Source organism: Myiozetetes cayanensis, unplaced genomic scaffold (genome assembly GCF_022539395.1).
Source record: "Myiozetetes cayanensis isolate MyiCay16 unplaced genomic scaffold, myiCay2020 scf19, whole genome shotgun sequence".
NCBI lineage: Eukaryota > Metazoa > Chordata > Aves > Passeriformes > Tyrannidae > Myiozetetes > Myiozetetes cayanensis.
Window position 1 is genome coordinate 13,994,387 of NW_026087400.1, and position 23,194 is coordinate 14,017,580.

At 49.2% G+C, this 23,194-nt stretch overlaps 1 protein-coding gene across 5 annotated transcripts in view; it reads left to right on the forward strand.

Moving 5' to 3' along the window:
* The window catches only part of RALGAPB (Ral GTPase activating protein non-catalytic subunit beta), a 62,523-nt gene extending 45,249 nt beyond the window's left edge, over positions 1-17,274 (forward strand). For all 5 annotated transcript variants that reach the window (XM_050313721.1, XM_050313722.1, XM_050313723.1 and 2 more), the window contains 10 exons: positions 277-429; positions 1,069-1,278; positions 2,016-2,174; positions 4,128-4,296; positions 6,801-6,923; positions 7,634-7,770; positions 8,528-8,636; positions 10,986-11,064; positions 11,483-11,631; positions 13,255-17,274. In XM_050313721.1, coding sequence (XP_050169678.1) covers positions 277-429; positions 1,069-1,278; positions 2,016-2,174; positions 4,128-4,296; positions 6,801-6,923; positions 7,634-7,770; positions 8,528-8,636; positions 10,986-11,064; positions 11,483-11,631; positions 13,255-13,448 — 1,482 coding nt within the window. In that variant the 3' untranslated portion in view covers positions 13,449-17,274. The remainder of the gene's footprint in view (positions 1-276; positions 430-1,068; positions 1,279-2,015; positions 2,175-4,127; positions 4,297-6,800; positions 6,924-7,633; positions 7,771-8,527; positions 8,637-10,985; positions 11,065-11,482; positions 11,632-13,254) is intronic.
* Positions 17,275-23,194: the final 5,920 nt, after the last annotated feature.

The window sequence follows — 23,194 nt, forward strand, 5'->3', positions numbered from 1 at the left end:
CATTTTTATTGGGATTTGCAGCTGCATAGAGGTTAGACAGTAAGCAGGGTTCATAGGTTCCAAAATGGGCAGAGTTGTGTCTCTTTTTAAAATTCAGTCACATTTTTAATATTGCTCTCTTAGTTTAAAGTACTTAATGTTTTTTTAATGATCTGCTCACTAATGGATTAGTGTAGTTCTGGTGGGGAGGGGAGAGGGAATGTTTTTCATCTGCTTTAATGAAGTATTGTCTAGTGATCAATACCTTGAATGTAAAAACAATCTTCTTTTTGTCAGACATTTGTACCAGAACCTCGACCAGCTCCTAAAAATGATGTTGGATTGAAATACAGTGTGAAACACCGCCCTTTTCCTGAAGAAGTGGACAAGATTCCATTTGTGAAAGCTGACTTGAGTATTCCTGATTTACATGAAATTGTGAATGAGGAAGTAAGTAACTGTCTCTGACTTGATTTTCTTCTTGGGGTTTTTGACTGTTCATGAGTCATGCACTAATGTCTTGCTCTAAATGGTTTTACTCTTTTGCTTGTCTAATTTCATATTAATGGAATAATAACCTCTGCAATTTAATGAAATCTGTGCACTTCTCCAGGAAGATGACAATTCTTTGGATGTGTTTTTTGGGAGGCACTGCTCAACATGTTTTAATACTGATTCTAATATCCTGGTGTTGTGGGAAGCAATGACTTGCATTTTGTTGCTGCTTCTGGGGAAATGGAAAGGGGGGGGCTTTTTGGGGACCTCCTGAGGTAAAAGGAAAAGGGAGTGCGTGTCTCAAATATTTTAAAGTTTCACCGAGTCTAATTTGTCTGAGTTTCTGTTCACCTGAATGGGAGAACCCATAGCCCATAGTGTCTATTTACAACAGCTCTCCTTGCAAACAGGGTGTTCAGATGTTCACGTTGTAATGTTGCAAGGTCTCGTTGATGGTGTTCTAGTAACCATCTTGCTGGTGCAGTGCAGTTGCTGCCGTACCTGTGTCTTAGAGCTTTCCCAAGGAATGGGACTGTTTTCCTCCTTGCTCTTGGTGGTTTTGGTGAAATCAGCAGGTCACACAATGTTTTCCAGCTCGAAGAGCGACACGAGAAGCTGAGGAATGGCATGGCCCAGCAGATTGTCTTTGAGACTTCCATAGATCAGAAGAGTGAGGAGGAGTGGCGGAAGAAGAGCTTCCCTGACCCCATCACGGAGTGCAAGCCCCCGCCGCCCGCACAGGAGTTCCAGACCGCGCGCCTCTTCCTCTCTCACTTTGGGTTCCTCTCGCTCGAGGCATTGAAGGTGATCTTTGTGTGCAGTGGGTGCATAAACCATCACATTCACACTTGAAATCATTCCCACAGCTGGAGTTAGGTTTTGGGGTGATTTTTGAAGATTTTCTGACCATAACTGCTGTGGAGGTTCTGCTGCAGAGCTGGTTGTGCTGAAGCGGTTTAGTCCTACATGAACACTTGGGGGTACATAGTGGGTGTAGAGGTTTCTTTTTTAAGTTGGAATAAGAATTTATAGAGATGATTTATATTCTTAATTTGAAATTCTGCCTCTTAATCTGTGGATTCTCCTTTTATTTGTTGCTTTTTCCTTCCAGAAAGCTGTCAACAAAAGTAGATGATTGTTTGCAAAAATGATGTCTGAAAGTGCTTAATATTTTCCATATTGTATTTAGGTTAATATGAAATTGCACATGTGACTATGTGCATAACTGTGATGTTTTGAAAGCATCTGCTTCTTTTGTTGTGTGCTCTTGCAAAGCAAAATATGATGTCTGTTTCACTGGCAAAACACAGTTTCTACTTAATGAGAGTAGAATGCAACAAATTGTCAACCTGTTATGCTTGCTGTTACTCATTTACAGTAACAGGATTATATTGCATTAGAATTTGTGTATGATTTTGCTCTTAGAAAAGGGAAATGGTCTTTGGTCTTTTTGTATTTGAATGAATTGCTATTCCAACCACAAAGACCTTTCAGTTAAGAAAGATATTTTTTTAAGCTGATGAACTCTGTCTGTTGGACAGGAACCTGCTAACAGTCGTCTACCTCCTCACCTGATTGCACTTGACTCTGCTCTTCCTGGGTTTTTTGATGACCTTGGCTACTTGGATTTACTACCCTGTCGTCCTTTTGATACTGTTTTCATTTTCTACATGAAGGCAGGCCAGAAAACGAGCCAGGAGGTAAGTGAAAGTGTAGGGTGCCAGCTAGTCTCTATTGTCTTGTTTCTAGTAATTTTCAAGTGAGTAAAGCATCACTGCCAGTGATTGGAGTGCCAGAACCAGTGTGAGCTACAAGTCACTGCATACCCTTTTCATCTGTAGGTTGAAGTACATTGCTCACATTTAGGATTATTGTAACACTTTTAATATTTTTAAAAAATATAAAATATATATGAAAATATTAATAGTATTTTTATCATCTGTTCTGTCCTTATTGTCCTTATTTGTAGAGTTCAGAGATTCAGATCAGAAAAGCATTTCAGCTTTGTTGGCTCAGCTTGCAGGAAAGGTTGCAGTTTGTTCCAGCAATGTGCAGTGTCAAGGTAGTTTGGTTTCATTCTAATGTTAAACACATGTTAAAGGAAAAACTTTCTGCAAGTAGGAAAGTATTATTGCTTTGTAAGTCCTTACATTATACTATTTAGATTCAAAGGCAATTAGGTTAATCAGGTAATTTGTGCAAATCTAAATTGTGACTTCTTTGTGACCTATAAACTTACTAAGAGGGTTTATGGGCTCATTAGAGAAGGGTGTTTCTCTAGTACCTTCTCATTCCATTCAGAATTCTCGTAGTCAAGAGTAGAAGCTGGCTTCCAAAATAAATCATGATGCACCTCCTTGTGTCACTGTGGATGCACAGTGGACAGAACACTGCAGCACCTTCTACTTCTGTGTGGGACACAACTCATTTCCTGAAACCAGGATCGTGCTGTTTGTGAGTGTACAACCTGAAGTTCAGAGTAGCCAGTACAAAGTGCTTTCATCTGCTAAGTCAGCTATGAAACAATATACCAGGTTTGCCTTTGAGCTGAGAAGTGCTCTTGCTGAGCTGGCAGAATGTTTATGTGCTCTTGTGGAGCTCTCATGTCTTCTAAACCACACATACCCTGTCTTGTTCTGAGGCACAGCTCTGACTTCAGTGTGCTCAGTGATGAGGGTTAATGATGATATTTCAGGGCAGTGTGTGCTGTCACTGCTGAACTCTGTGTGAGGCACTGGGATGGGGTGTCAGGACCATGTGGCTACAGAGCCTCCAGCCTGGAAGCTTTTCTTCCAGTGCCCATCCCTGCAGTTTCTTCTTTGGGAGAGCCTGTATCCTAATGTTCTGCCCCTGCACAAACCAAAATCATTGATGCTCCTACCCCAGCACAAATTCCTGTGTGGCCTGGAAAGGATGGATGCAGTGTCTGTTCCACCAACCCCAGGGGTTCTGGTACCAAATCAGAAATCACCCATGTCCCTGTGTGCTGTTTGCTGAAGGGCTCAACTCTCACTTGGTCATAATGAGATAAAAATTGCCATCAGATGGGGAAACATCCCAGATCTCTGTCAGAAGTAGGCTTAAGGTTTAAAGTGAACAGTACAGTGTGATGTTTGATTAAAGTGCACACTCAGTCCTGCTGAGAATTATTTTGGAAAATAGGTTTCATAATTTAATGTGCCGTGATGCCTGCCCTCTAAATTGCTGTATGTCATGTACAGGTGAGTAGTGAGGAAAATACTTTTCTCCTCGAATTTCACCTCAGTTTAATAGTGAAAATTGTCCAGAAAACGCTTGTGTTACCTTTGGTACTAATGCAGATTCTGCACTGAACACTCTATGTTTTGTTCCTGGTGAGTGGCTGAGTCTCAAAATTACCATTTCCAGCAGTTTGATTCGCTGTTTCACAGGCTTTGAAAATGCTAGCAGAAAGTCAAGTTGATTGGATAGGACATGGCCAAGCAGGATAGGAGGGTGCTGGGCAGCAGGGAGTAGTGCCCATGTGGAAAGTCTGGGGTTCCAGGCTTGTTTTGTACAAGCAATTGCATTTGGGCAAAACCATGTTGGTGACAACAAATGTTAATTAAAAAGCTGTGGGGGAAGAGACTTGTTTCCTGCACCTCTACCAACATGGTTGCTGCTGGTTGTTTCAGATCCTGAAGAACATGGAGTCTTCCAGAATTGTTCAGCCCCACTTCCTGGAGTTCTTGTTGTCTCTTGGCTGGTCTGTTGACGTTGGGAAGCATCCTGGGTGGACTGGTCATGTCTCAACAAGCTGGTCAATCAACAGCTGCAACAGTGATGAAGAGGGACCTGAACAAGGTAAGATGTAGTAAATACTATAATATTAAATTAAAATGTTTAGGCTCCTTTAGAAGACAGTTTAAATTTTCTTTCTCCTTGTCTGAACACTGGCATTTTTTTTGTTTGTTTTTTTGATAAATGCTGATGTTTACTAGAAAGAAATGTGTAAACATCTGTATGTTGTTGGGAGGAAGTAGACTCAGCAAGAAATACCTCCAGGCTGTATTTTTAGCGGAGTTGATGAGTCTTTATTATATTATCCCAAACCACTATTCAGGTGAAATTGGTTGCAGATTGTACAGTGTACTGGCAAATAGGCTTGAAATACTGTCTTCTGTAAATAGATTAAAATGGGATATTGACTCAAAAGTTAGCCTTGTAGCTGTGCTTGGTAGGAAGGAATGAAAGTAAGCTGCTGTTTGTGGGTCCCAGAAGTTGGAGGCCATGTACAGCTCCTCTGTCCTGCTTCACTGGCTCTGCTGTTTTCCACTAGAGGAGCTCCTCCCTGGGCTTGTCATGCACCACCCTCTCCCCATTGTGTCACCCAAAATGATCCTCAGGGCAGTGAGTTGCTGTCCCAGGGTGGGAAAGTTCAAATTGGGTTAGCTTCTGCCTTGGACAACCTGATCAGATTCCCAGGAATTGATAGTGTCAGAGTTGGTTTCAGTGTCACTGCTCTGAGGGTCATGCCTGTGCTTGGTGACCTCCAGAGCTGCAGCCTCTGCTGGGGGCTACCCAGAGGCAGGGAACAGGCTGGTCCCAGCTCCTTCATGACCTCATGTTTGCATCAGGTGTGACACTGGTACAGCTGCAGGTGCTTAAGCAGCACTTGCTCTGCTGTCCCTTCAGTGGGCCTTAGGAATGCCCTTCACCAGCTGAAGGCTCGTCCCTCCAGTTATGGAATAAAATACAAACCATAGAAGGCCAGAAGTGCTGGGGAGGGGTTAGAGAACAGGCATGGCCTTCTCTGAGCAAGTCAGGATGGGTTACAGAATGACCAGGTCTGAGTTTAATTTTGCATTAATGCAGGGTCAGAATGTGCTCCCCTCCCTTCGCAGTGTGTTTATCGGTGTGGCTGCAGAAGGCAGTGCCCTGAATTAGTGGGGAACTTGGTTTGATGTGGGCTTTTTAAATTGGACTTTTTTCAGCCATTTGAATGGGATCACAGACCACCAAATAGCTGAATTAATTCAACTAACTGGGGGAAGAAGGGACACAAAAGGCATTCAGAAATGGAAGGGAGGGAGGGCAGGTTACTGCTAATCTGGTTCTGTTGGGGAAGAGTCAGGAGCACAAGTCTGATGAGGAGTGGCTGAGGGAGCTGGGGGGGCTCATCCTGGAGAAAAGGAGGCTCAGGGGGGACCTTCTGATTCTCTACAAGTCCCTGACAGGAGGGTGAGGCCAGGTCGGGTTCAGTCTCTTCTCCCAGGTAACAAGTGACAGGAAACGTCCTCAGGTTGTGAAGGGTTGTCCAGCCCTGGCACAGCTGCCTGGGGCAGTGGTGGAGTCACCATCCCTGGAGGGATTTCAAAGCCATGTGGATGTGGCCCTTAGGGACATGGATTAGAGGTGAGCTTGGCAGTGGTGAGTTGACAGTTGGACTTGATGATCTTGGAGATCTTTTCCAACCTACATGATTCTGTGATTCTAGAATAGCTTACAGTGAGTTGTGATGAAAATAATTTCCTAGGCATCTTTCCCTGCACACCCCCAAAAGCAAAGAAGTTCTTAAACAGTTGGGTTTTGGCTGTGGTGCTGTTCCCTGGGAGCTGTGCACTGGAGATGTGGGAACACTTCCCTGATGGTGAAGCATGGCTTGGAGTCCTTGGTGTGCCTGTGGCCACTTCTCAGTGTGCTGAATTTCACTGCTCCAGTGGTTTTGCTGAGGCAGCTATCCCAGAAACCCCTCTGGAAACTGGAACAGAGAAGTAATGCATTTCAAAGTCCTTGCTAGTCTTTCTGGAGGTGACATGGAGAAGGAAAAAAGGGGAGGGAGGTTCCTTCTCTATTTGAAGGCCTGTGTTGGCCAGCTGTGATGAGGGAATCAGTGGGGGCTCAGAATGAGGAGCTTCCTTGCATGGATTGGAGACAGATCTTTCTCTAACACTTGACAGAGAAAATACTGAGGAGAGTCTGTAGAAACTGGATTGAATTCTAGAATGGTATCAGACTGGAGTTACAAATGTTAGAATCCTTTGGGAATGGAATGACTAACTGAATGATCCTGCTAGAGGGAATGCTCAGAAATAGATAGTAGGTATATTCTTGTGACAGATGTGCTGACTAGAGTACTAGGAAATAAGGAATCCAGTACATTGGAAGTGTGTTCAACATAAAGCCATTCCCAACCCAAAATGCCTTTTCCTTCAAAAAAGCAAAAACCTTTATCTGAGAAGGGTGGTTAACCATGAGATGTGACTGTGAAATCCTTGAATTTTAAAATGAGATTTGCATGATTTTTTTCTCATTGATTGCACCTTGTGCTTCCTTCTGGCTAAACTGTCCTTTTCTGTCCATTTCAGATGATCTGGTTATCTCAGAAGATGTTGGGGCAAGTATCTTCAACGGGCAGAAGAAGGTGCTGTACTATGCAGATGCCCTGACAGAAATCGCCTTTGTTGTCCCGTCGCCGGTGGAGTCCCTGAGTAAGATCTCTCTGTACATGCTCTGCACAAAAATGAAACCAACATTTTTTGTTAGAGAGCTTTTCCAGAAGCAAAACCTTAATAAGCTACCTAGTAGTGTGTTTAGCAAGACCGTTGTCAGAAAACTGTGGACTTTTAAATACAGCATCCTTGTCCTTAGACTCCTTCCTGAGGTGGCACCTGTTCTGTGCCCCTCTTTCTCAGTGAAATGGCCTCAGGAGATGCCCAGGGCTGCACAGCAGTGTTGCTGTTGCCTGTGTGGTTCACTAGCAGCTGGTGATGTGTATTTTTGTTCCCTTTCCTGCCAGTGACTGCTCCTGCAGGACATGGAGGAGCACGTGCACCACTGCTCTGCAGGACAGCAGCACGTTTCATGGCATCCTTGACACACTAAAACTGATGTGCAAGAGTTGTCTGGAGTAAAAGGGGTGTAGACATATGAGGAGGAGACTGTATTCCGTAGAAAATTGCTGGGACACTGGTGAATCCATGGGGAATGCTTTAATTGCAGTCTGTTTCTGGAATAATTGGCAGTTGTTGTCTCCTGACTCCTCTTCCTGCCTATGGGTGCTATAGTGACTTGGTCATACATCTATTTATATTTAGTTTCAAAAGCCTTACAGCACTTTTTAGTTTCAAAATCTTACACATGATGACAGTGAAGTTTTTTTGGTAGGAGAGTAGACAAACCTCTTTCTTCTGGCTTACAGCTGATTCACTGGAAAGCAGCGTCTCTGACCAGGAAAGTGACTCCAACATGGATCTACTGCCAGGAATATTGAAGCAGCAGCCTCTGACACTTGAACTCTTCCCCAACCATACAGACAATCTTAATCCCTCACAGCGGGTAAGGCAAAACTTGCATTGAAAAATGACTGTTATTTTTTCTTTTTCTCTCGAGAAGCACACCGGCAACACTGCAGGATTTTTGATAGTATATGATTTGGTTTCCTGGGATGTAGAGCTCCCTGTTCCTTGCCATTAGTCTTTGTCTGCTTTGGTCCTACCAGAATTTGCACCTACAGTAGGAGATTGCAAGATTACATTGCAAGTGTAAAACTTAGGCATGCTTAGTAATAGTCTACCTGAAATGTTGGCAGGAAAAAGTATATGCAGTATTTACAGAGTAATTAAGACGCAAATCCATGCTTGGAAACAGGATGGATAGATGTGAACACTTTTCCTACCTGCCCAGTGTAAAACAGTGTGTCAGTTGTGTCTGAAGTACCAGATGTGAAGTTGCTTTTGTACTGTAACAAAGCAGAAAACCATGAACTGCTGTATCTGTAAGCAAAGCATTTACAACTGTTCATTGCCTGTTTAGAATTCACTTCCAAATGTATATTTAGTTACTGATTTAAGGTCTTTGAGAACATTAGGAAAAAATTTTAACTGATGCAAGATTGAATATATTAGTTTGTGTTGAATACAGTAGCGTAGAAACCCAGACTGCAGTGGGTTCCAGCACAGCTGCCCTGACTCGAGAGCTGGTAGAGGTTGTACCTGGCTGGGATGTGCACGACTGGGGAGCAGCTGGGAAATACTTGTTGGCTGCATTATTGGACTCATGGTGTTTGCAAATGTTACCCTTGTGTTCAAAACAGCTCAGTCCTACTTCCAGATCCAAGAGGATGCCTCAGGGCCGGACCATTCCACCGATGGGGCCTGAAACCAAAGTGTACGTGGTCTGGGTGGAACGTTACGATGATATCGGTGCGTACGAGTTCTTACCGCTCATTGAAGTAACCAGAGCAAAAACTGTTCCCTTCTTTTATCAAATGCTACATCATGGAACCACAGACTGGTTTGGGTTGGAAGGGATCTTTAAAGGTCTTTTAGTACAAGCTCCCTGCCATGGGTAGGGACACCTCCCACTAGCCCAGGTTGCTCCAAGCCCTGTCCAACCTGGCCTTGGACACTTCCAGGGATGGGGCAGCCACAGCTTCTCTGGGCAACCTGTGCCAGGGCCTCACCACCCTCACAATAAAAATAAATCCTTATTAATGTCTGTAACAACACTTCTAAGATTCTGAATCAGTTCTCTGATATTTGAATGGCAATCCATGGGGTGTAGATGAATCAGTAGCATACTGAGGTCTGAAGTTCCCTTTATCTCTGGCAGTACCTGTGAAATGCTGTCATGAACCTTCCTAAGCTCAGCACAAGGCAGTGTGCCTCCCTGCTTTTGAGTTCCCCTCAGTTGCTGTCTCCTCAGAGTGAATGTGGTTTCCTTTAACATAAATGGCTTCTGACACCTGCTGCTTCTGTGCTGAAGGGATCATCATCCTCCTTGCTTTTGAAACTCTCCATGTTCTCTCCCATGAGAGGGTTCATTTGTTCTGCACTCAGGGTGCCTGTTCCATGCTATGCATCTCAGTTCCCTCCCTGCCCTTGCTCAGGCAGGGTCCTGCTCCTGCTGCAGCTTCATGTTTCTTAGTTTGGTGTTTCCTCTCTGACTCTGGTTGTCTGGGGGAGACCCAGCTTTGTCCATCCTGTTACAGCCATGGGTGGCCATGGTGGGCAGCTGGCTCTAGGTTTGAGGAGTCCTTTGTCCCCAAGAGCTTTTTGTGTGCTGGTTCCAAACCATGGCCTGGCCTCAACCAGAGTCTCTCTGCACTGGCCTAGCTCAGCAGTGTCTACAACACAGGCCAGTAACTACTGATGCTTTACTGTCTTTGATTTCTAATCCTGGTTCCCAGTCTGGCAGTAAGAGTGGACCTTAATTAAGCCCTTAACTCCTTCCAGAGTAAAGGCAACAAGAGAGTGGGAGTGATCAAGAGGAAGCTTCCTGTGAAGTGTAAATGTAAATTATCAGGAAACCCACCTTGTCCACATCCCTCAGAGCCTTACTGGGATCAGGAGACAGCAAGTTCTGCACATCATTTCCTTGTCCGGACATTGGCCCAGAGGATGTTCCTTTATCTTCAGGAGTCCCTCACCCACTCCAGTTTCCAAACTGGTGTCCCTGACCCATTTCCTTCTTGGGTAGCAGCTAAAGCCAGCTCACTGCAGAGGCAGCAACTGTGCTACCCAGGCATGTTTCTGCTTGACTGCTTCTTTCAGCAGCCGTAGGAATCTCCCAGAGTTCTGGGCCTGAAGCTGAAGAAGTGAGTTTGTGAGCCTCAGTAAGCGTGGCAGTTGGATGGGGGGAGGGGGACCTCTTGGAAGTTGCTCCTAGCCCAGGGGCTTTGCCATATGCTCCTTATGTTCTTGGCTTTTGCCTTATGCTTCTTGTATATCTTAGAGTCTGGACAGTGGAAAAGCTGTCACTTTGTAGTCAAGGGGATCACCCCAGTGCCAGCTGCCTGCCCTGCCTCTTGCTCCGTCTCAGGGTGCTTCCAGGGCTCCCCATGCTCTCCCTCTCTTGCTCCAGCTGTTGAGTACCCTTAGCAGCCCCGCTCTCATGGCAAAATCTGGCTTTGGACCTTAGACTCTTTCTGTCCTGCTGCCCAGACTGTCCTTTTGTGAAGGACCCTCAACATCTCTCACCCCAGCAAGGTGATGGGAAGTGCCAAATCCCTTTCCAGGCATTCAGGTTCTTACTTCCTCCTCCTGCCCCTTTATTATCCAGCATGGCAGCAGAGTTGTAGGTTATGGTGGGGATCCACGGAGCTTGGATCTGAGGAAGGATACTGTGTTTGTGGGAGCAGGGCTCAAGGGAACCGTAGGTGTGAGTGGTGGCATTGTTTGACCCTCTTAGCACTGTTCTTGAGGCTGATTACTTGTGGATGGGTGGAGATACTGCAAAAAATAATTTGAAAGCTCTTCTTGTGATTGCAGTAGTTCATCTCGTTCCTGCTTTCAAAGTTCCTCTATAGATTTTGACCTTTGCATTGAGAGAATGAAAGATCTGGGACTCCTCTGAGTGCAGGTGGCTGAGGTGTGTCTGTGCACTCCAATGAATGCTTAAACTTAAAAACAAGGATACTACAGTGCAAGAACATCCATGGTATAAATACTTGAGGGCTGTGTGGTTTTGACTGGTGATAAATAATTTTTCCCTGCACACACACAAAAAACCAGGAGTAGATAAACTTTATTTGGTGCATCCTGTTCTTACAGAAAACTTCCCCCTCCCTGATCTGGTGTCTGAGACAAGCACTGGTGTGGAAACCACAGCCAACAGTAGCACTTCCCTGAGGTAAGACTGCTCTTATTTTCATTATTTTTCTTGATTCCTCAGTGGACCTTTCTTAGTGGAAAACATGAAAGAGCTTTTCATATCACTGTGGATAAAACATAAATTAGGGAGCAGAAAATGTGTCATTTTATCTGAGTCTGTGATGAACCTCCCTCCTGATTCCCTCCCTGGTGAGGTGGTTAGTGCTGTGTACACACTGTGCCCGGGCTGCAGGGCTCTCCAGCCTGTGGAGACAGCAGATCACAGGCACAGTACCACTGATGGGGCCTTCCTAAGGTCCAGAGCATGCCCCAGGATCCTGCTGCCTTAGCCACGAGGCATTTTTTACCTTGAACACTTAAAGTGGACATTTTTCTTCTACAGATGAATTAAAACAGTGCTGTAAAACCGATTTAACAGTTGTGGTTTTTCCCTTAAGATCTACCATTCCTGAGAAGGAAGTTCCTGTGATCTTCATCCATCCTTTAAACACTGGCTTATTCAGGATAAAACTACAAGGAGCAACTGGGAAATTCAACATGGTCATCCCACTGGTGGATGGAATGATAGTCAGTAGGAGAGCTCTTGGTAAGCTAAAGGGTTTTAGGAAGGCTCATGTATTTATTTTATTTCTTTTTAATTATAATATGTCTGCAAAATACACGGTCTGGAATCTTCCCTTAGAAAAGGTGTTGGTCGTGGCAGGACAAAGCAAAGCCGTGGTTGCTGCGGCAGCGGCGGGAGCAGAACAGCAGAGGGAGCAGGTGGGCAGTGCTTGGCGGCCGGCACGGCCGAGAGGGGCCGGGCTGCAGATTGCAACGGGGCCTCTTGTTTGCACGGGAGAGATCCCAGAGGTGACCCTGATGTTTGCACCGAGAACCACGCTGTGCCACAGGGTCCTGCTGAATGCTTGACTGTGCTGCCGTGCTCAGCAGGAGCCAAGAAGGGGTTCAAACCACAGCAACTGAAGATTTTCCAATGTGTTCAGTAAAAATGCCGTGCAGGCATCTGTTAACACGGGGTGTGTCCTCTGCCTTTTCCTCTGTTCCTGGATGGATTGATGGATCTATCTTGGTATTGATGCCACTTAGCTTCAGCAACTGGAAATCTCACCCAGTGAGAGCAGTTCACAGGGCAGAGCAGCATGAAGTGAAGAGCATGACAGTACCTGTACCCGACCATAAAACTGCTTTGTAGGAGATGACTTTCAGGTTCTGGGGTTAGCATGCTTAAATCAGCACTAGGGAAATTATAGCCACACTGAACCCTAAATAACATTTATGAATTCAGCTGATGGCAGTGACTCTTACTGAAAAAGAATCAGGTATGTTTTCCTAGAGTTGGGTTTGTTTTTCAGCTGCATCATTGACTGTTAATATAGTGAAATTTGTCATCTCTGAGTTTGGCAGCTGTGATTTGTATGCAGTCAGGAATTAAGTCCTCTAAATAAGGAAGACTGGTTTTGCCTGTCAGAAAGAGCTTGTGAAACAGCAAAGGGGGTAAGGGGCACTTCCTTCCTTAGAGGCATAGGAATTTCATTTCAAAATAAAATAAGATAAAGTTCACTGCCAGTTTTGGCCAAATGCTGCTGCTTCTGTTCCCCACCTCCTCTTTCCTCCACATCCACAGTGTGAGTTACAGAGGGGTGAGAGCAGTGGCAAGGCAGGGAGGGCAAGAGAAACCAGTTCCAGCCACAACCCAGCAGGTCTTTCCTCATCCCCTTTCCAAGTGGGAGACCACAATTCCTACTGGAAAAAAGTACTGACAGGCACCTGTTTCATTCTCAGGGCTCCCCTGGCATTACCTGGGGTGACCTCAGGGCCCCCTGAGCTCTGATGTCTCCGTGTGGCGTGGCCAGGGCTGTGGCACTGTGACTTTTGTATTGGCTGCCCTGGATCCTTTGCCCTCTCTTCCCGAGGGTGCTGTTACAGCTGCTTGGCTCTGGCAGAGCTGAGAAATCCTTCTGCTCCTCTCCAGCCAGTTTCAGGTACCACTGAGTGAGTGCCTTCCTTCTTTTTCCCAGTGAAGGTCCTTGCAGGCCGAGGTCCGTGGCTCTGCTGTCACCTGTTCATGGAGAGCAGCTCCTGACTTGGTGCTGAACATCTCCCCTGGCTTTAGCTGGGACAGACCCAGAACTGTCTTTAGCTGGGAAGCCAGCGAAGGGGCAGAGGCCTGAATTGAAACTTGATTCAAATGTTATTTCTTTTTCAGGTTTTTTAGTGAGGCAGACAGTCATAAATATTTGTCGGAGAAAGAGGCTGGAAAGTGATTCCTACAACCCCCCCCACGTCCGCCGAAAACAGAAAATAGCAGATATTGTCAATAAATACCGGAACAGGCAGCTGGAGCCGGAGTTTTATACCTCACTTTTCCAGGAGGTTGGGCTCAAGAACTGCAACCCCTAGGTCACTATCCTTCCAGGACAATTAGACCAGAGCTTGGTGGCTACACTAATGAAAACAGTTAAATAACAACAACAAATTTCCTCAGCCCTCTGGAATTCAGGAAATCATGTTCTAGCACAAGTCAGCAGATACCATGTGGGAGGAATGAGAAATGAATCCAAAACATTGCAGTTGGGATATTGACTTAATTCACCTACCCTCAAAAGATTACTGAATTCCAGTCTTCCTGGATGCTAGCAACATAATCTCTTCACCCAGTCATCCATTCCAGACTAATTAGGAACTGTAGGTGTCTCACTCTGAGGGGAGAACAATCAAAGTAAAGCCATCTCTGCATATGAGGATGGAAAACAGAATCCAAACAAACCTGCCATCAAACACCTCGCTGCACCCACGTGTCCAAGGGGAAGGGAGCAGGATCTCTCCTTGGGGGAGAAGTCTGTTTCAGAGCATTAACCATCTCTGCAAGAACTTCTAAGACATGTTCAGTCCCCCTTCAGCACTCAACAGAGGATCCTTCACTGCTTGCAATCCATTTGTGTACCAAAAGCAAGAAGAGGAAGATTGCTTGGAATTGCCAGGCCCTGAAATCCAAAGCCCAGATGCTGTTATGTGGCCATTCCCTCCAGTCCATCTGCATGAGATTTGTCCTGCTGACAACCACCACCACCTGAGATTAACTGACTTTCCAACGGGAGTTGGTATTGGATAGAAGCTTTTGGTTATATAAAAGCAAGGTTGTGACTTTCAGGTCTGTTGCAAAATGTCACATTTAATTTCAGTAGCTTGATTTTTATTTTTTTTTAAATTTTTTTTTATGCAACTACTTAATTTATTTTGAAGTGTCTGTATCACCTACTCACCATTTCCATAAAAAGTATAAACATCACTTGCCTTCCTTCCATTGGATTGAAATCTGAGATTCCGGGGCTGCCTCCTCCTTGTTATTTATAGCATGAGCAGTTTTCGCAGCTTCTACAACACTTTTCAGAAGCTCCTGTTAAACAGACTAAAACAACTTGAAAAGAAAATTCAAGAATTCTTCTTTTTCCCCATTAACTGCAACTCCTTTGGAGTTCAAACTTCCCGTTGTTTTGAGTGTCCCCACACTCGGCGGCAGCGCTTCCCTTCCGCTGGGTCAGGAGTTTGCATTTGCAGCCCCTGGATTTGCCGTGTTCAGGACTCGGAGGATGTGCTGGGAAAAGGTGTTTGCAGCTACGGGTGTGGCACCGGGAATGTCAGAGGTGCCCTGGGCGCTGGCAGCCCTGGGAGCACCCTCCTCCTCCCGGTGCATGCCAGCTGGGGTGGCAGCAGTGATCGTGGCTGGCGCTCCCGGGGAGGTGCAGCCTCTGGTCCCTGGCAGCAGCAAAGGTCCTTACGCTGCCAGCACCGGGTAGTGGAGGAGGATGACTGAGAGCAGGAAAGGGGGGAGCTCCTCACGTCGTTTCAGAAGTGGTTTTATTAGCCATGCTGTGCATTGCAGTAATACCTGGGGGGCATTGAAGTTTGATGTTTCAGAGTTACTTTTTGCAACAGTTCTGACCTGAAGGGCTCTTAATTGTTTCATTAGCTGCCAAGGACAGACCTTGCTCCTGGCTTTCCCTGTGGTTTTTCACAAAGAGATCATGGAAATGCAGGCCCCTAAAAATACATGGGAAAGGACTTTCAGGTTGTCAGCCAAGCAGGTTTTAGGCAACGTGTGCTTGTTGCAGGAGACAAGTGCACTGACTTCTCAACCCAGGAGCTCTGTCATTTGATCCAGATGAATCAAAAGTGAAAAAATGAAACCCCCCCAAAGAAAACTCCTGCAGCAGGAAGCACGCTGCGTGCTGCCCCGGTGGCACATGGCAGGAGGAGCCCCAAGGCAGCATTGGGGTGCATTGGCCAAGCTGTGCAGGGGGCCTTGGACAGCCTCATTCCTCTGCCAAACTCCTGGCAGCAGCAGTTTAATGCACGGACACCAAATTTACCCACACTGTGTATGTACCCGTTGATGCAGTTAATGGCCAAACACACTTTAGTCCACTGGTGTAAAAGGCATGAGCGATGCATGTGTAACCAATAAACATCCTGAGCAACCTCCTGTCTGCACAGCAATAGCGTAACAGCACCCCCCTCCTCAGCAGTGTGCCAGTCCTGGGTGCTGCACCGAGCTGCACCACGTGCTGCTGGCAGGATGCAGGCAGGAACGCAGAGAGGGGCATTTGGGGAAGCCCTGAGAGAGTTCTGGCAAGTCCAAGATTGCCAACTGGATTGCCTGAGGTTTTACTTTTTAAAGAAGGCCTGTGCTTGGCTGGAGGGTCGTCTTCAGTGTGTTTCCATGTTCATCTGAGGCGTGGGGTTGGCACCCACGGGAGCAGGAACAGCCAGGAGAGCAAAGGGACTTGGCAGAGCTCTGCAGAGAAGGGAACTTGGGCACGTTGTGGCTGCTCCAGTGCTGGGGGACAGGCCTTTAGACCCTCTGTCAGATGAGTTGGAGAACCAGCTGGTGAACAGGTCACAGGCTGGCACCCTCTGGAAAGGTGAACCTTCTACACAGTCCCAGTGCAGCACAAAAACGTTGCGATATGCAGAAATGTGCTGCCATCCCCCGGGGCTTGGGTGCTGGCGGCAGCAGTGGGCACCCTGGGCAGAGCTGTGCCACGGGAGGGTGCCTGCAGGGACTGTCCCTCCTTCTCCTGTGTGTGTGGAGCTCTCAGGTTCATAACAAAATGCATGCCACCAATTTGGGAATTCTGTCCATCCGCTGTTGAAGTCTGGCCAAACTGACGGCTTCAGCTCGTCCAGGGTACAGCCTTGAGAGTTCCCCCTAAAGTGTCAGAGCAAATGAGGTTTTATTTACGTGGTGTTTGCAAGTTAGTCAGGAATCTGGAGGGATTTTTTACATCACAAACTGCTGCAGGGGAGCTTTGATTTAATGCTTGCTTGATCTGGGTCGGTGTCCCTGTCCATCAGAGGTGACGAGTACTGACCCCCTCATTGACCTGCATGTAGGTGGCACTGAGCTGCAAGTGTTCCATAATAACCAAATTGAGACTTTCTCTTTTCATCAAACCTTTCAATTTGGGGTGGTAATTCTGTTTTAACAGAGCAGGAAGGGTGACCACCATCATCTTGTTAAGCAGAGTTTTGAAATTACAGAAATTTTAGTACCTTAATAGAGATTCTTTTAAAGAAAAGCATTTCTTTTAAAGCTAATTTTAAAAAGGCATTAGAACCTTACAGCAGGCAGGAGAAGGGGAGGACGGTGCCCGTGGAAATTGGGGTGTCTGGGTAGCGGCGTGTGCGAGGCTGGGGAGGAGCAGCCCTGACCTCCCCTGGGCTCTGCGTGCTGGGTTCTCCATAGGTCACAGTGCTTCCTTCCACAAGGTTCTGAGTGCCCAGGAAGAGAAGAGAACTAAATTTCAGCCTCACAGACAAATTTTATGCTGTTCCATGATTGTGTAATTGAGTGATGTCTCCGAAGGCAAACACAGCCCTTTTCCCCAAGGGTTTAGCAGGAGCAAGTAGAAGTGAGGATGCCAGATATCATGTGCTTCAATCATAGACAATTTGTATGAATACCTGTATGTTGCCAAGACATGAACTTTTTGTTCTTATTGTATTTTTCTGTAAATATTCCTGGCGCTAAGTTGTAAAGTAAAGGCAAAATGTAAATATGAAGATGTGAACTATGTTCCCTTGTCTCTAGTACTTTATCTCTTATTTGTTTAGGGAAGGCACACAAAGGCTTGTTTGTATTTATGCCAATTCTTTGTCCAGGAGAAACACATCAAATATTGAATGTAACACAATTAGTCCAATAAATTTTAAAGATTCTTATCTAGTAACTTTGCACTAGTCAATTTTTAATATTTTCAAAGCTTTGGTTGAAATTCTCCAGAGCTGTTTCCCAGGGCCGTAGCAGACAGAGGCAGCAGAATTGCACGCCCTCTGCACCGCAGCAGCTCTGAGAACAGCACACTGGCTTCTAGGGAAGGAAATCACATGGCATCTCAACAGCATGGGGCAGGAGAATGTGGAAAAACAGCTGTTGAAGGGAGATGGATGGTCCTGCAGTGCCAGTGTTCTCTGGTCACTCCATGTCTGCTTCCCACCTCGGGTGTGGACCCCCAGCTGCTCCAGGCCCCTGCCAGCAGGACAGCATGGAGTCCTGTGAGTGTGAGGGGTGGCTCTGCTGTCCAGGCAGATGGGAGAGAAGGGCTGTGACTTCCCAGGTTTGGATTTGGAGAGGAGCTGGGCAGCAGTGAGAGAGGGCTCTGTCCCATGAGGGCGATGTGCCCAGCGAGCCCTGGGGAACTGGGATGGCTGCAGGAGGCCTGGGGCAGAGAGTGGGTTTGTCAGTGCCATCCAGCCAGGTCCCCTTGGGACCCCCTCTGAGCTCCCCAGGAGGGGATGAGGAGGATCCTGTCTATCTGTGCTTCCTGCTGCAGTGCAGGGGCTGGTTCCCTGGGAGGGGCTGGTTCCCTGGGAGGGGCCCTGCAGCGTCCCTGTGATTCCACCTTTGCAGCTGCTCTGGTGCCTTTCCTAAGCTGCCCCCACCTTGATGTACCTGAGGGCTGGGACAAAAACACTGAACTGACCATTCCAGAAACCTCAAGCCAGGATCTGTGAACAGCTGTTTTCCTTCTGGCTCCGTCTTTGATAACTTCAGCTGGTGCCGCCTGCCCCAGCTCCTCACCACGATGCTTCAGGGAAGGTTAGGGCAGGTCCCACACTGATCTCTGAAGAATCACAGAAGTGAGCAATAAATAGTTAAATGTCTCCCTTCACCATCCCACAGTGCATGGCCAGGGGCAGGGAGGGTATTCTGGGGCAGGTGTTGGAGCCTGATGCTTTCTTCTTCCCTACAAAGGAAGCAAAAGGCCCCAGCAGAGCAGCCCAGCCCTCTCCCAGGGGCTGGGGGCCCTTGGCTGTTCCTGCCCTGTGTCCTGCCCACTCGTGCAGGCTTCTTGCTCACAGGGGGCTTCTGCACGTTGCTCTTCCAGTGGCCTTTCCACAGCTTTCATCTGAGTGCAGGTTCTGGCCATGCCCGAGCTGGGCAGGGCGCAGCTCTTCACTCGATGTGTGCTCCTCCTCCAGGCAGAGGGAAGACCTTCCCTTTGCTGCAGCTCTCCTAACAAGTTTTCAGCCCAAAGTGGACGGGCTCTTTGTCCCTGGCATGATGAAGTGCAGGCAGTCTGGTGGCAGGACCCCGAGTGGCCCAGCTCCCTCCTGCCACACGCTGCACTTGGGTGCCAGGGACTCATCCTGCCCCGGCGCTGGTCACCCCGAGCTGCTGCCAGCCCCCCTCCCCTTCCCCCAGTTTTACTGATAGATCTGACAGGCTGAGCATTGGGTGCATCCCCCCTTCCCGAGCTGTGCCAGTGGCTTGGGGACACCCTCAGCTTTGGAGCCCGACCCAGCACCCCTGGGGTGTCCCCAGGGTCACAGCAGCCCCTGAACCTGCTGTGGGAGTGGGGTGGCACCCGCAGATCCTCAGACCATCCTGTATGGCAGCCTCCAGAGGTGGCCTTGGGGAGTTCCCAGCAGGACCAGGGACTGGGCAGGGGGCTGAGGGCACCTCCTGGTCTGGGGCCTGTGGGAGGAAGGGTGTTGTGGAGGGACCGGTCACTGCTCAGCTGTTGTGGGAGAATGGAAATCCCACCTAAGGGATTGGATTGGAAGTGCCTCTCCATCAGCCGAGCCTGTGGAACGGGCAGTGTTTGGCACATGGGGGCTGTGTGGCTGCACAGTGGGGAACAAGCTCAGCTGTGAACGCGGCAGCTCAAAGGCTCCAGTGGCTCCTCGGCCTCAGCTCGGGCAGAGGGCCCGGCTGGAGCAGCCCCAGAGCTGCTGGGTTTGTGTGGAAGGTCCCCCGTGCCCCCTGGGTGCTCAGTACCGGGGCTGTGGGTGCAGTCACAGAACCATTGTAGTGCACCTGGGGTTGTTTGGGAGGCACCACCCAGGTGACCGCTGTGAGAACGGAGTGACAAATCCAGGGATGAGGCGAGAGTGGCCGCACCTGGAGCAGCCCAGCAGTGGTTGATCTCACCCCCTGCCACAGCCAGAAATGAGAATTAACCCCATGTCCTGCCCAGTCCAGGCAAGCAAAGGGGCTGGTGGGGGGCTGTAGAGGAGATGTCTCTTCCCCAGCACCCTCTTGTCAACTTCATCAGCTCAGTTCCTATAAACTTCCTGAGGAAGCAGGAGCAGCGCACACCAACACCCAAGACACCCGTTCTTCCTGCTGCAGGACGGCTGGCTCTGACCACAAATGAAGCAAATTGCATTGCAGATCATTTTCCAGGGTGAAATGTAATTTAGTTACTGCTTTAAACTGAGAAAATATTATTTGGCTGCTGGCCACAAACACACGTCTGTCGGGAGGGAGGAAGAGGCTGAAGGTGGAGCTGGGCTGAGCTGTGGCCAGTGGATCCTCCAGCACACTCACTGTCCCCAGGCCAGGCAGGTGTGTCCCTGGGCTGTGCTGCTGCTTCCAGAGAATCCTTGGACCATATCAGTGCCCCCGGTGTCCCTGGGCCACATCATTGCCACTGGGATGTGCCTGGGCTGTGCTGGTGACACCAGGCTGCCCAGTGGCCACATTGGGCAGGAACCCCAGGGCTGTAGAGGCCACTGGGGCATCCCAGGGTGTGGGTCGGGTCACCTCCGTGCCAACATCACAGCATCACAGAAGAGGGCAGCGTGTTGCTGAGGCAACCAGGAGCAGCCCGGGGGGCTCTGCTCTGGCTTGTGGCTTTGCACGCTGCTTTGGGGATCCCCCTCCTTTCCAGTGAGGCTCCAGGAGCTGTGAGCAGCACTCGGGGCATGGCAGCAGCCACAGGAGCTGGGTGGAGGCTCACCTGGGTGCAGGTGAGGTTTAAACTGCTCTTTCTGCTTCCTGCGAGAGCCATGAGATTTTCTGTTTTCTTAAATTTATTTTTATAAATTATATTTTATATTACTACATTAATATTAACAAACATTACATTTATTATAGTTCTGCTGTACCAAAAGTGCCCACCGTGCCTGGCACCCAGGGTGGGAAGAGCTGACACCGCTGGGCTCCGGGCTCACACCAGGGATTCCCACAGAGGAGTTCCTGGGAAGGCAGAGATGGGGCAGCCCCCGGCGCTGGTGCCGGTGGGACGGGAAGAGCCGCAGGCATCGCATCAGCAGCTCTGCCAGCCCTGGGGGACAGGTCGGGTGGTGCCCCCCCCATCCTGCAGGGCAGGGCAGGGGTGTGGGGCCAGCGCGTGGGGCTGACGGGCAGTGCCACAGGGCTCCTGTGCTCCCTCCCCACCGCGTCTCAGCCCCCACCCCACACTGGGTTTTGAACTCCCCGGCACAGCCCCCTTGCCGGCGTGCCCACCGCCCACACCCCGGCACATCCCCGCTGGGACCCCCGGCACAGCCCCCCAGACTGTGGTGGGCCCCGGGGGGTCCGTGGGTGCTGTGCTGGGGTCTCCCCTGCCAGGGACCTCCTGCCCAGGCCCGGGGGCTCTGCGGGCACGGGCAGAGGGCTGGGAGGGCCGGGGGGACTCCCCTGAGTGCTCCAGCCCCAGCCCCGACAGGGGCATCCCCAAGCCCAGGCTGGGCCCCTGTTCCTCCAGGCAGGGCTGAGGGCCAAGTGCCCTCGTGCTCTCACAGCAGCCCCCGACAGAAGCCCATTTGATGACATTATTAAATGATTCAGTGCATTTTCTGCCTCTTTTATACGTGCCTGTGTGATTCATTATTATTATTATTATCTAATAAAAGATTATCTGACTCACTTTCATGTTTTTTCCAATTACAAATTGAAATTGTTCCCACTCTGACCTTGCAGCTGCTGGATTTTCTAAAATTAGCCATAATGATGCATTTTACTAAGATAATTAATTAGCTAAACTGAGAAAATTGAGTAGTAGAACTGCTTCACATGCTGCTAATTATCTTTTATTATGTCATCTTTACATGCAAATAAAGAAATATTGTGATTATTTTAAATACTGTTTTCATTAGCTAATTCACTCATTAGTGCAGCGACGGCTCCGTCTTCCCCGGCAGCAGGAGCCTGTGGGGACTTGCTGCTGATCAACTGCAGGACTCTGCCTTTCAGGTTGAGAAAATTGAGTTACAGCCCAAATTAGGTTTATTTTGTCGATTTGTTTTAACAGCAGCGATGGGCAGCAGGCAGGAGGGGTCAGGGATGCTGGGAGAGCTGGAGGTACCCAGAGCTCCTGCTGAAGGTTGGGGTATCCCTGGTGCTGGGAGAGTGTGAGGTTGGGGTGCTGCCCCCCAGACTCCTCTTCCCCAGGGGCTGTCCTTTTTCAGGATGTGTTCTGTGATCCCAAGCTCCATTCCAGCCATCCCAGAGCACGCAGAGCTACTCCTGGTGCCTTGTGGAAGTCCGGGAGCCTTGTGGGAGTCCATTCACGATGCTGCACAGAAACTCTTCCTGTCAGACACTCCATCTGGCCATGGGTGCTCCAGGGCAGCAGCATCGGCACCGTGGGAGCCCCAAAACCTCCCCCTTCCATGGGGGGTTTCCTTTCCCGAGAGCGAGTGGTTGGCAGGAGCCAGGACGGGGTGCTGAGAGCCCCCAGTGCTCCCCAGGGCCTGCAGGTCGTGCTGATCCAGGCAGGATCAGGATACAGGCAGGAACTGCTGCATTTGGGGATCCCAGGCCACACTTGCATCGCCCACCAAGAGCTCCTGGAGCTCCCTCCCAACTCCCAGCCAGCTCCTGGGCTGGGCTGGTGGGTGCTTTGTGCTCCTGGCATCGGCTCTGGCACCCAGATCCCTTCCCTGGAAGAGGCACAAAGGGTCAGGGGATGCCTGTTGCTCCCTCCAGGCTTTTGCTCAGACATCCTAGCTGTATTTATTCCTGTGGGGAATTCTGGGGGGGGAAAGGGGAGCCTCTCTCCAGGTAGGCAGCTTTTCACAGCCCTGTAATACCCCAGGGGGAGGAACAGGGAGGAGCACTGGCCATGGGAACACTTCCTTCTGGCTCACGGAGCACTATGAGGTTCGTGCTGGGGCCAGGGTGAAGGCAGCATCGCCAGGTGCCACGGGAGCCACTGGGCAGAGGGGCCACAGCGCCCTGTCCCTGTCCCTGCAGGCACAGCTGGCTCCTCCTACAGCCTTCCCTGAGCACCAGCAGTGCCACAGAGAATGGGTCTGGCAATGCCCCTGCCCATGGGGCAAAGGGACTGGGCTGAGGGAGGAGACGGTGCCAGTGCCAGCCCTGGGAGAGGATGGGGTGAGAGGGAATGGGGCATTCAGGGCCCTTGGGGGCAGCGGGACGCAGGAGCAGGGCTGGGATGCAGCAGGAACCAGGCACAGGGCACAGCCCCCACGTGTTCCAGGTTGGAGCTCCTGGGCAGCACAGGCACATTCTGGAGCTTGCCTGGCAGGATGGAGCCCTGGCACATGCCAGGGGAATGGGAGCAGCCCAGCCCTGAGGTGGCTGCCTGCTCCGTGCCCTGGAACCACGGCTTTCTGCCTGGAAGTGCAGGCAGCTGAGCTATTCCCAAACCCCCACTCCCAATATTTGTCACCTTGAGGAGACTCCTGCCATGGCAGAGGCTTCATCCTGGGAGATGTGCAACTGACTCCAACTGCACAGGTAACCTGTTCAGGTCCATGGTGTCCAAACATCACACAGAGTAGTGCAGAAGTGGGGGCGAGGAGCAGGCAAGCCCAGCAGAAGGGGATCACAACCACCAAGGATCTTTTCAGGAACTCCCCATCAGAAAACTGTGCATGCCCCATACTGTTGC